At 38.1% G+C, this 12,928-nt stretch overlaps 1 protein-coding gene across 2 annotated transcripts; it reads left to right on the top strand.

Moving 5' to 3' along the window:
* The first annotated feature begins 219 nt into the window (after positions 1–219).
* On the top strand, positions 220–11,670 carry LOC113109554 (ankyrin repeat domain-containing protein 55-like). Of its 2 annotated transcripts, none has more exons than XM_026273182.1 (11): positions 220–438; positions 2,144–2,263; positions 2,740–2,870; positions 3,050–3,159; positions 3,599–3,659; positions 7,050–7,178; positions 7,438–7,622; positions 7,814–7,981; positions 9,182–9,819; positions 10,793–10,882; positions 11,198–11,670. In XM_026273182.1, exons 1-11 carry the CDS (start codon positions 399–401, stop codon positions 11,455–11,457), a joined length of 1,932 nt encoding a protein of 643 aa, XP_026128967.1. In that variant the 5' UTR covers positions 220–398; the 3' UTR covers positions 11,458–11,670. The 2 variants fall into 2 exon arrangements, with proteins under 2 accessions (XP_026128967.1, XP_026128968.1); XM_026273183.1 differs by having other exon boundaries at positions 226–438; positions 11,378–11,670.
* Positions 11,671–12,928: the final 1,258 nt, after the last annotated feature.

Raw genomic sequence — 12,928 nt, 5'->3', positions numbered from 1 at the left:
TGGGAATCACTTATTGAAGGAATAACTGCTAGAGTTGAGAACACACACACGCACACACAGACAGAGACACACAGAGACACACTCACACACACACTCACTCACACAAACACACACACACACACACACACACACACACACACACACACACACAGTGCTGTGATGTGAAGACAGGTTGAAGAGCAGCTTCTGCACATGCTCAGTGTGTTTCCCATCACATCACACACAGTCACACAGAGCCTCCTCCTCCAGGAGCTGCTGCTCTCTCTCTCTCTCTCTCTCTCTCTCTCTCTCTCTCCTCTCCTGTTCCTTCTCTCTTCCCCGCGCGATCGCTCTGAGCAGACGAGACATCATGTCGTGGACACCAGAGGGATTCCTCTGAAGACTGCATCTGATCTGCTATGGAGTTCAACTCTTCATCTGTGTTTGAGCAGCATAAAGGTAAAGTGCCACACACACACACAGACACACACACACACAGACACACACACACACACACACACACTGATAACCAGGAGGGGTTAGTGCTGCTGCCACTGTTGCCATAGTAATGCGTATCTATGGGTTTTGCCCATCATTTGCCTGCGTGATGTGAGAGCTGCCATCTGTTTGTGAATGAAGAGGAGGGTGCCCACGACGGATTATTTGTAAACCACGAAGTGAGGGTCGCCATCAATCCCAGGGTTTGATGATTAATTCTGGGGGTTTGTGTTGCTGTGGATGAGGTGTGTGACAGCTGCTCTGTCAGCAGATCTTCTGTGTTGTTATGGATGTAATACACTCATCCTACACAATACATTCATAAACCCAAAGGAATATCTGATTGCTCACCGGCTGCTCGAGCTGTTAATTTCATCATCTTGTTTTCATATCTCCTTAGGTAGGAGTTAATTAATTTGTGGGATCCAGTTGTTGACATGAAGTAAGAATATTGAACAATGAAAGCTTAATATGAACTATAAAATATTATACTGCCTTAAGGTTGGGGTCAGTAAGATTTTTTATATTTTTTAATTCCGTCTCCTTTGCTCATTAAGGCTGTATGTACAGTATTTGAATATACAGAAAGAATAGTAATTATTTAAAATACACATTTTCTATTTTATTATACTTTGAGATATAGTTTATTGCTGTGATGATGCAGTCCAATCAATTTTCAACATCATTCCTCCAGTCTTCAGTGTCACATGATCTTCAGAAATCATTATAATATGATGATTTATTATCAGTATTGGAACCTGTGATATATATATATATATGTATATATATATATATATATATGTATTTTTTTTTTATTCTTTGATGAATAAAATGTTAAAAACTACAGCATTTTTCTAATATTTTCTAACAATATAATTTTTACTATCAGTTTGCTGAATAAAAGTATTAATTTCTTAAAAAACAAATTTATAAACATTGTTCTTTTCAAATTTTTATTCATCAAAGAATCCTGAAAAAACATTGATAATAAATCATCATATTTTCATGATTTCTGAAGATCATGTGAGACTGAAGACTGGAGGAAAGCTGCTGAAAATACAGCGGAGCCTCACAGAAATAAATGACATTTAAAGTATATTAAAATAGAATTTTTTTTTTAAATGTAAGCAATATTTCACAAAATTCAATTTATTTTCTTTATTTTTGATCAAATAAATGCAGCCCTGACAAGTATAAGAACGTATATAAAAAAAAAAAAATACAAAACTTACTGATCCCAAACGTTTGAACAGCACTGTAGATCATTTTGCTTGACGAGAAGTTGGTGAGATATTTTGAGGTTCGTATTGAGATTTTGCTTGCAGACCTACAGTAAAAGTAGTAGTTTGAGATCTCTAAAATGAGACACATGAGAATCTTCATCAGAAACATTTGAGATGCAAAATTCACCCTTTGCTCTGTTTATGTTTGAGATTTTTCATGGGAATAAAAAACATCTTGAACACCTGCTTCTTTTGACCTGATTATAAATCACTTTTTAATTTCAAACAATTAGCATGCCTTGAAAGATCGATGATCATATGCTGATTAATCTGAAGCTGACAAGTCAGTGATAAGCAGCTACTGTCTGCCTTTATTCTTCAAAACTCGGTTCATCTTACACCCAGCGGCGCAGATGTTGTTGAATGATTCATGTTCCTCTCAGAAGCTGCGGAGGAGCTTGATCTGAATGTGGTGTACCAGGCAGCAGCAAACGGAGATGTGAACACGCTGACCTCCACCATACGAGAGGACCCCTCCATCCTCGAGTGCTGCGATAGTGAAGGTGATCTTCATCACATACACACTCTTCACGAAGCTCATTCTGACGCTAGTTTTATCTTTGTGAAAAACTTCACCGCGCTTAATTGAAGTCAGTGTGTAGGGTAGTGTTCTTCAAAGTATATGTAAAAAAGTATCTGTACTTGAGAATTTCATAATATTACATGTACAGACCACTTAAGTGTACTTAAAAAAGTACACTTTCTTGAAACTTGAGTTCACTTAAATAAAAAGCACTTTGTGATGAGTTCAAAGGAAAAGCCACATCCATCCAACACCCCTAGCACTAAGGTTTTGAGTTTTGCACGAACATGCAAGCTAAAGAAAACCTATAATCATTGTCATGCAGTTCACACGTTCAGCAGATCTGAGCCAGAAATAAGCCATCATCATAAACAGATTACAGTAGAGCTGGCCCGTGGTTTAATTTGATCGAGAGCTGCTGTTAAGTGTTTCTGACTGCGGATGTCTTGATGACAGGCTCCACACCGCTGATGCATGCTGTGTCTGGGAGGCAGGTGGATACTGTCAAACTGCTGCTGAAGATGGGAGCTTCTATCAATACACAAGACGCCTGTGGACGGACGTCCCTCTCTCTGGCAACATACCTGGTAACGAAACTCTCTGAGGATCACTGACGAGCTGGATCCCTTTAAATGCACATTGTGCGCATTGCTGACAGTGGATTGTGTTTATAACCTGCACGTATGAAGTTGAAGTGACCTTCCAAGCTTTGACTGAATTAAATGCTTCTTTGGTTAGTTTAGTCTGGTGGTTTTATCCTGTGCAGGGCTGGCTGGAAGGCTGTGTGTGTTTGCTTCGCAACGGGGCGAAACAGAACATTCCCGATAAGAACGGACGCTTGCCAATTCATGCTGCTACCGCCGAAACTGACTTCAGGTAACGAGGAAGATAAAGATCACACAAGCCTCATCAATAGTGGCATAAAAACACATTTTAGGCTAAATATAAAAAAATATGAATTGTGCACAAGTAGTATGCTAAATAAAGTTTAATTATCATTTTTATTTAAGTCTCAAATGATATGTCAGTAAATATGCTAATAGATTTGAACTATGAAATGCATTTTAAATTTATGAGTTTTTTACTAGGGACTGTTGTCAACACAGAATAGTAACCTCAAACCAAAAATGAAGCTCGTTTACTTTTCTAATGCACGTTCCTTGAATCATCAGTGCACATTTTTTTTTACCAATCCCTCCTTTTTTAGCCTTATTTTATTTCTTGTTGATTTCCTGGTTCGCTGTTATATTATGGAAGTAAAATGGTGTTTGCAGCATTTATAGAGTAATAATCATGTTTTGTTTGTTTGTTTAAGGCTTATGGCTGTGCTGCTACAGCAGTCGACACTGTGTGAAATCAACCATCAAGACAATGAGGTGAGTCAGAGCAGATGTACTCAGGCACGTCCTGATTTTGACAAGTTCGATGTGTTCCTAGGTCAACATATTTTGTTGACCCTGGAACAACATTTTACTCCAAAAATATATTCTTAACCATATCCCTACACCTAAACCTAACCTTAACCATGAATAATCCCTAAAATCAGAGGAAATGATAGATGAATGACACTGATGTACAAGCACCAAACACTAATTTTAAGCGTAAACTTCACAAAATCTATAAACTGGTTCTTCAAATCTGATTGGTTAATCACAATGTTGTTCCAGGGTCAACAACGATGTTGTCCCAGGAACATGTCTCACTTGGTAAAATCAGGTTCTGCTGTACTCAGTCATTTGAGTTTCAGCTTGGTAAAACCCTTTAGATAAGAAGAATGGTTATATAGTAATGATTGTACATGCGTAGTGCCATTCAAATCTTAAAAGTATATTTTAAATGCTATACACTTTTATAAAAGAAATGCTAGTTTGTCATGAAACTTGTCATGTTCTAACTCAGTCTGATATAATGGCATCATTGTTTACTGTACATGGTGCACCTGAATGGTTTCTTTTAACATCGCCAACCAATGAGATTGCTGTTTAATATTCAAACACTCAGCCAGTGTTTGCTGTAGCATTGCGCTTCAGAAACCCTCCTCCTTCCCCAGCTCCACCTGAATAGATCGGATGAATGTTTCATATGGGGATATTTTATAGTATATGTAATACAGTATGTGCAGCAGCAGTATTTCTTACATGCTCACAGCAGCATGTCTGTGCATGGATGTACTAGCAGTATCTAGTGCTTGTGTGAGAGGTTTATGAGATGATAGCCTCTTCTTTAGTTTAAAATAGTACTAAATATTTTATTTATTTATGAAAGGTATATTATTCTGAAAATTCACATTGGCTGAAAAATTGTAATGAAATTTTAGGTGCAATCTATTTGGCATGAGCCAAGTGATCAGAATAAATCAGAAAGTTAATTAGCCCTTACGGTTCAAAGGTTATTAGCAAGTAGTCAATTGGCTCAAATGTAGAATGGCTTTAATAGTGTTTATCTTTCCTTAAAGGGTTAGTTCATTCAAATAGCAAAATTATGTCATTAATAACTCACCCTTATGTCGTTCCAAACCCGGAACACAGTTTAAGATATTTTAGATTTAGTCCGAGAGCTCTCAGTCCCTCCATTGAAGCTGTGTGTACGGTCTACTGTCCATGTCCAGGAAGCATCGAAAATACATTTTGGTCCAAAAATAGCAAAAACTACGACTTTATTCATCATTGTCTTCTCTTCCGTGTCTGTGTGAGAGAGAGTTAAAAACAAAGCAGTTTGTGATATCCGGTTCCTGAACGAATCATTCGATGTAACCGGATCATTTTGAACCAGTTCACCAAATCGAACTGAATCGTTTGAAACGATTCACATCTCTAATACGCATTAATCCATAAATGACTTAAACTGTTAACTTTTTTAATGTGGCTGTCACTCCCTCTGAGTTCAAACAAACCAATGTCCCGGAGTAGTTCATGCACTCAAACAGTCACTGACTGAACTGCTGTGAAGAGGAACACCGAGCCGAGCCAGATAACGAACAATATACTGACTCGTTCACAAGTGAAGAACCGGTTGCATCGGTGTTCGGATCACCAGTAGTTCTTTCGGACAGTTCGATTCAATAAACCGGTTGAAGAAATTCAGAAAATCATTTGAGATGATTGCCCTTGGTTCAAGCCTTCGGTTTACCTGGGCTCATAACACTAGCACAGAATCAGTTCAGAATCAATCACCAAAAGAATCAGTTCGGTTCAGACGCTCTGTGTGTCGGTTTGCTTCACGCTAAATCACACATGCGCAGTATCATCAGCTCCTCGGTTCACGAATCGGACGCGTCTGACAGAAACGGTTCTTGACTCGTGAACGAGTCATTATCTGGCTCTGCTCGGTGTTCATCTTCAGTTCTCTCTTCACAGCAGTTCAGTCAGTGTACTGTTTGAGTAAATGAATTACTCCGGGATATTGCTTTGTTTGAACTCAGAGGGAGTGTCAGACACATTAAAAAAGTTAACAGCTTAATTCATTTGTGGATTAATGCGTATTAGAGATGCAAACCGTTTAAAACGATTCAGTTCAATTTGGTGAACTTGTTCGCCAACTGGATATCACAAACTGCTTTGTTTTGAACTCTCTCTCTCACACAGACATGGAAGAGAAGACGATGCTGAATAAAGTCGTAGTTTTTGCTATTTTTGGACCAAAATGTATTTTCGATGCTTCAACAAATTCCAACGGACCCTCTGATGTCACATGGACTACTTTGATGATGTTTCTCTTACCTTTCTGGACATGGACAGTGTACCGTACACACAGCTTCAATGGAGGGACTGAGAGCTCTCGGACTAAATCTATAATATCTTAAACTGTGATGATGAACCAAAGATGAACGGAGGTCTCACAGGTTTGGAAAAACATCAGGGTAAGTTATTAATGACATAATTTTGCTATTTGGGTGAACTAACCCTTTAATCTCTCTGTCTAGCTTGTACTATGCTGAACAATGCCTGAAACTTTGTATTGTGTTTTGACCCTTTATAATGAATCACTTGTTCTATTCCTAAATTGTAAGTCTCTTTGGATAAAAATGTCTGATGAAATTAATCAATTTAAATGTAGTTGTGCACAGGGAATGCACAGAGTAGAAATTCTACTGAATTTGCATTAAATCTGGGGTTTTAACTACATTTAAGTTCCTTGTTATAGGCTTACCTGCAATTTTGCAAATATCTAGTTTTTTCCATTATTCATTAATTATTTTTATATTTATTAATAAATAATGATACTTATTGTTATTTATTAATTCCCATGTATTGCCATTAATTCCCATGAAAACAGAAAAATCCTGCAACCCTATAGGAAGGTACAGTCATCAAAAGTTGGTAGGGTGCATCTGGTTAAGTCTCAGACTGTGATTGGTGTGGTGTATTTTGCTGGTTCTCCCAAGGATCAAACTCAGTCAGGGATTTTTCTCTCAGAAGAAAAGACTTTATTTTAAGCAAAACAAAGTCGAGAGCTTGTTGCAAGAAGTTCTGTCGAAATGCTAGGTTGCATCTCATTATATACCCTATATGGGGCGGTTCCACATGGTAAAACTTTTCCTTTAGATTACACTTTACCTAAGTCCCTAGGGAGGGGAGGTCCTTAATGTATGTCTAACCATATGTTATTCATTAGCCCTGTACATTACTGCACGTAAGCATATTCCTTTCTATCCATTTCCTATTGGATTATAATGGAAAAACAACTAGCAACAAAAATGGCTAGATTCACATTGATTATTCTTGATTGATCAAAATCTTACTAATAAAAATCTTCAACATTGGCAGGGAATGACGGCTCTTCACTGGGCTTCTTTCCATAACCGGCCCGAGCATGTGCAGGCCCTGCTGCAGAGAGGATCCGACCCCACACTGGTGGACAAAGACTTCAAAACGGCTCTTCACTGGGCTGTGCAGGTACAAATCACAAACAAACACATCATTATACTACCATTTTCTTATGTAAAACATATTCTACAACAATACATGATTGTATTTATAATAATGATATAATTATCAGTATTTTTTATTTATCTCGTAAGCTAGACAATTTCATATTTCATCACGTAATACAATTTCCGCTTAATTTTTTTTTTGTGAAACATATACATAGCCTACATTGCAAGTTAGTTATTAGTTTACAGTTTATGTCTCATTGTTTTCATCTCTTTGGCAGAGCGGCAGCCGGTTAATGTGTTCTCTCATTCTTGACCATCACCTGGGCTCCTCTGTGATCAATTACGATGATGAGAACGGGAAGACCTGCGTTCACATCGCCGCCGCTGCAGGCTTCAGCGACATCCTCTATGAACTGTCTCGCGTTCCTGAGACCAACCTGCAAGCTGTAGACGTGGATGAACGGTACAGTAACTTTCTGATATTTACATTAGTTTGTCAGCTTGTGGAGTGCTAATCATTATTGTGTTTACCAGAGGGTCAGATAGAACAAAATGTAGTGCTTTAATAGGCATTATTGTGCTTACACTTCATGCATTACTAAATTATAAACTTTCGTTTCTCATTATTGTACGCTATATCTGTTTTTGTGTCAGGACCCCCCTTCACTGGGCCGCTGCAGCAGGGAAAGATGACTGTGTTCAGGTATTGTTGGAGCTGGGAGTGGAGCCCAACCCGCGAGATATTAATGAGAATACGCCACTCACATACGCCATGTACTGCGGTCATACTGCATGCATCAAACTCCTCTCCACTGAAAACAGGTTCGTTGTTGTTTGTTGGAAAGCAAAAACGTATATTTAAGTTGCCACTTTTGACAATAAAGAGCAGGTGAATAGAGAGTGGGCTTTACCCCTCCCAAGTGTAGCAACACAGGTGTGTTCATGAATTGTCTTTGTTTTTTGTACATCAAAAAACAGCATAATTTAGAGGTAAAAGGCTATTTTCTGTTCTGTTTTTGACCCCTCATCAGAACGAAACGATTAACAGAGAAAGCGATAGTGATCATGTGATAAAAACAGCTACTCACACTTGTGTGTTGCAACATTATACCGTCGGATCCAATATCGTTGATGCAGCATTGTCTTTTAGTTTCAATCTTTCTGAAAATCCTGCGTCAAATTGTGCCTTGTTTGTAAATTAATCCGCTGTAAAATGAAGTGAACAAAGGACCACATTTTTACTGACACATTCGGGCACTTCATTATAAAATATTGTTCAAAAACCTGCTTTTGCCACTTTTGTCATTTACCTACAATACACGGGTGAATCTGAGGTTGGGGCTTAACAGGTAGTGATGTAGAATCAGTGGGTGGGGCTTAACAAGCAGTGATGTAGAATCAGTGGGTGGGGCTTAACAGGCAGTGATGTAGAATCAGTGGGCGGGGCTGAACAGGAGTAATATAGAATAGGTGGGTGGGGCTTAACAGGAGTAATGTAAAATTGTGGGTGGGGCTTAACAGGCAATGATGTAGAATCAGTGGGCGGGTCTAAACAGGGAGTGATGTAGATTCGGTGGGCGGGGCTAAACTGGCAGCGATGTAGAAGAAGGCGTTGATCCTTCCTCTGTGAAGGCGGTGTTTACCAACACTATTAGATCATAATTTTGCACATTCCACAAGCTGTCGTTTTGGCTGATTGGCTTCAATAAAAGCTGTTTTTAGATTTATTTTTTTTATAGTTTTTGAAGAGTTTGAAACTTTCAGGATGTTTTAATAGTAAAATTACCTCTTATGTCAAAAGATCAAGAAAATTTTGATATCTCAGTTCATGACCCCTTTAAGGTGACAAGCAATGCACTGTTGGGTAGCTGCAGCAAGTGTTTGGAATCTGTGGTAATTTAAAATAGGTAACATTAAAATAAAGCATACTTATATTGTAGTTCTTGTATTAATCAGATGTAAAATGCAGGAATATATCCCATTAAGTATTTTCTTAACTAAAGATGGCCTTATTTTTCACAGGTCTGTGTCAAGCAGGCCACTGCATGCCCAAAACAGTGACCCTTCTATACGCAAGGAGGGGAAATTTCGCATGCTGAACCACATCTTCAGTAAGAAGAAGAAAGAACTGCATCCTTCTCAGCAGACAGACTTGAGTCAAGATGGTCAGCTGAAAGAAGAGTCGTCTGAGGTGGATGACATCATCACTATGTTCGATTGTGTCAATGAACCCAGAGATGAGAGCGAAAACAGCGCTGCTGTCAGAAAACCAAATAATGACTCTGAGAAAGTCCACCTCGCTGAGGACACATCCAGCAGGGACCTCCAACGCCTCCCACCCATACGCACACAGAGTCTTCCTCCAATCACTCTAGGGAAGTCCCTGCTGCTAAACTCTCAGACTTTGGCCCACAGGACCAGCGGATGTCATGTGGCAGGACACTTGGCGCACAGGTCGCAGAAGAGCAAGAGTGAGCATGACCTGTTTGATAGCAAAACTAAAGACGAGAAAGCTGCAGGATCCAGTCAGATACTGACTCACAAAGCATGGATCTCAACTCCATCTGAACGGCTGCTTGACAAGCTGCTGCATGGATCCTCAAGCCCTTTAGACGTGCTGTGCTCAAACCCCACGCCATACATACAGAGAAGTGACCCAGGTGAGATATCTAATTCTGCAAGTCAGGTGAACATTTTTGACTCATAGGGTTATTTTACTTCATTCAATTTAACAATCACCTAAGTTTTAAAAGATTATCCAATTATTATAAAAGCGAATGGCTGTGAACTGTTTACCACATCTGTTACTTTGTCCAAGTTTTTAGGCATTTGGCAGAATTTCACTAATTTGTGCTCAAGTGCAAGAGCTTAAGTGCGAAATTACAATACTTCTGATGTCTTTGAAACATGGTGTAATGATATACAAATCTCCATATTCATCGGGAAGAAGGAGGCGGGAACCGGCGCACAATCAAAATGAAACTTTAATTACAAAAATAAACACAAAACAGCGCGTCAGCCCCTCATGGCGACTGACGCGCACAAATAAAAGCCAAACACATAAAATAATGTCCCAGGCCTGGTCCTCTCTCGTCCTTCACGGTCGTCACTCCAGTTTTATATCCTTCCATCTCCTACGTGGGACTTAATACCGGCGGTGGGGCGCAGGTGTAGCTCATCTCCAATCACTACACCTGGCCTCACTCCTCGTTCCCACGCCTCTCGGCCCCGCCCCACTCGCCACACATGGTTATAGTGATGTTGCAATATAGTAGAGTTAAGACATAACACACTACAGGTCAAATTATATATATAAAAAAGTAATTCTTTAAGCCACATCAAAGGATTATTAAAACATAATGATTTAAAATGTACTTCAAAGTAAAACTATTCATTTGACAAAGTAGATCTTTCTTTAAAAGTCTGCTTAAGTGTGGTAGACACCGTTTGATTAAAATGATGTTATTTGCTGCTAGTACAGACTGTGAATTTTTGTTTCAGTTGCTTCATATTACTGTTTTTTTTTTAAATAGTCAAGAGTCTCGAACTGAAGAATCTCCTAGATATAAATCAGTGAATTAGTCAAGTCATGTATATTTGTAAAATTCAGAATTGTGTGTCTTCTCCAAACAGCTCACAATCATCTTTTTCCACCGAGGCTCAGAGAATCTGCTTTTACACGTAACAGTCTGGCTCCGATCCGTGACCACTGCACTCACAGATGTAAGTTTATCCTTTATATCCTAATTTAATACTTTCATGCTTCATAAGACTATGCAATGCAATCCCCTGTACATAATGCTCAAGAAAAGATTTACTAAAGATGGCAATTTGAAATGATAAAAACTTGTCTATGTGGTTTCATATTTGATTATGTTTATAATTAAAATGGGTCTAATCTATTGACATTGAAATGAAATGTATTACAACACTTCCCATGTCTTCCCTGCATGATAAAACAATATTAGCATCCATTAAATATGATACACTCAAAACTGGTATTTTTCACATCTTCGGTTTAACGAATGTGGTCCACAGTTTCCTTGCCACCCGACCAGGTCTCTCAGGGAGTGAAGAAGTCGAAATCCTCTTTAGCAGCAGGTCTGGCTGTACTTCCACCTCCGTTTGCATCCAAACCACACCGAGCCGTCTTTCCTCAAAGCCAGACGCTCGGCTCCTTCCCACCGCTGACTGGAGAACCTTTACGAAACATTCAAGTTCTTCCTGCCATTCCTCCACAGAGAAAACGCAGCCCATCTCCGCTCAAGACCCAGAATCTCTCTGACAACAGAAACTGATGGAAATCTGTCTGAACTGAAACACTGTTCAGCTTTTCATGGGTCATCTGGATTCATGCTGAAGAATCACTGTTTGATAAAACTACTGAGTCTTTAACAAGACCGTTTTTCCTACAGTTTTACAACTATGATCTTTTTTATGGCATGCATGGTTGAAATTTTGACTGTAGCATTTAAACACACTTTAAGCTGATTGTTTACTGTTACTGTTAATAAAGGAAATTGTTGAAGTATGGAATCGTGATAACTTACTGTTATGATAATAGAGTCATAAAGTCAAAACATTAACTTCAAAGTTTTAAGAGGGAGTCTTTACCTTAAAATAACTGAAAGCAACTGTATGTAAGTTATTTTTACCTTGAAATATCAGTTTCCAAATCATTCTGATGGTACACTGACTTATAGCAAGGAGAAAGGCTTTGTTTCTTTCCCAGTCTCCCTCAAATGTCTGTTCTGGGAGTGTGTAAGTAACAAATACTCATGTGTCACTTCCCACTGTAATTATGAGAGTAATCACAGTTATGATTGTGAATTTAACTCACTTAACTGTAGGGGGCTCCAAGTCACAAAAATACACACAGCTACACAGACTTTTTTTTTTTTTTGAAGCTGCTTCCGGTGTATTTTACTGAGGTTTGAGATGAAATCTTCAGAAGGAGCAGACAGCATTATCTGAGATGAATCACACAAAACCAGACATGTTTCGATAGTTTCATAGTGATTACTCTCTTCTGGAAGCCAAATTACTAATATATTACACTGGATTGAGGATAAATGTGTGACTCAATCTTTAATGACATGAGAAACATATGGAATAATAGGGAAATTATTGTTATTTAGATATAACTTCAAGCAGCAGTGTTTTCTGTGTTTAATTTCTTTATATTATACATAATGATTTCTTCATCATCAGCTAAGAAGTCAATTGTGTTTCATTACATAAAATCATGAAGTAATCACAAACTCAGGGTCAGAATCCAAGCTGACAGAGAAAAGTGTGTATCACGAGTAGTGGGAGCTTTTTACCAAGGGTCATGGTTTGATCTTTGTGCATGAACTGATAAATGCTGCTTTGGATAAATATAAATAATTGAGTTAATTGTAGATGTCTGTCTACACGATATTTATTTGTTAAAAAATATATATTCCATAACATGTTACGTCAGCTTTAAATACATCAGCATTAATTATATTAATCATTATTTTAATATTTAGAATATGTAATTGCAAAATGCAAAGGCAGCAGCACAGTGATTTAATCTGAGTTCATTACACATATCTAGATAACTTTAATTTTGTCTCACTAACATGCAATTTAACTTGCAATTTTATATTAATCATATATATAATTGTTGTTTTGTTTATTTCTTATTTTTGTAGATGTTTCTCCTAAAATTACCTATAGGAAAGAAAAAAAATCACCATTTTGCCAACAATAAAATTAATTTATATATGTTTAATCCTATTTTCT

The sequence above is a fragment of the Carassius auratus genome, chromosome 10 (assembly GCF_003368295.1).
Source record: "Carassius auratus strain Wakin chromosome 10, ASM336829v1, whole genome shotgun sequence".
Lineage (NCBI taxonomy): Eukaryota > Metazoa > Chordata > Actinopteri > Cypriniformes > Cyprinidae > Carassius > Carassius auratus.
This window is presented reverse-complemented; position numbering and strand designations above follow the sequence as displayed.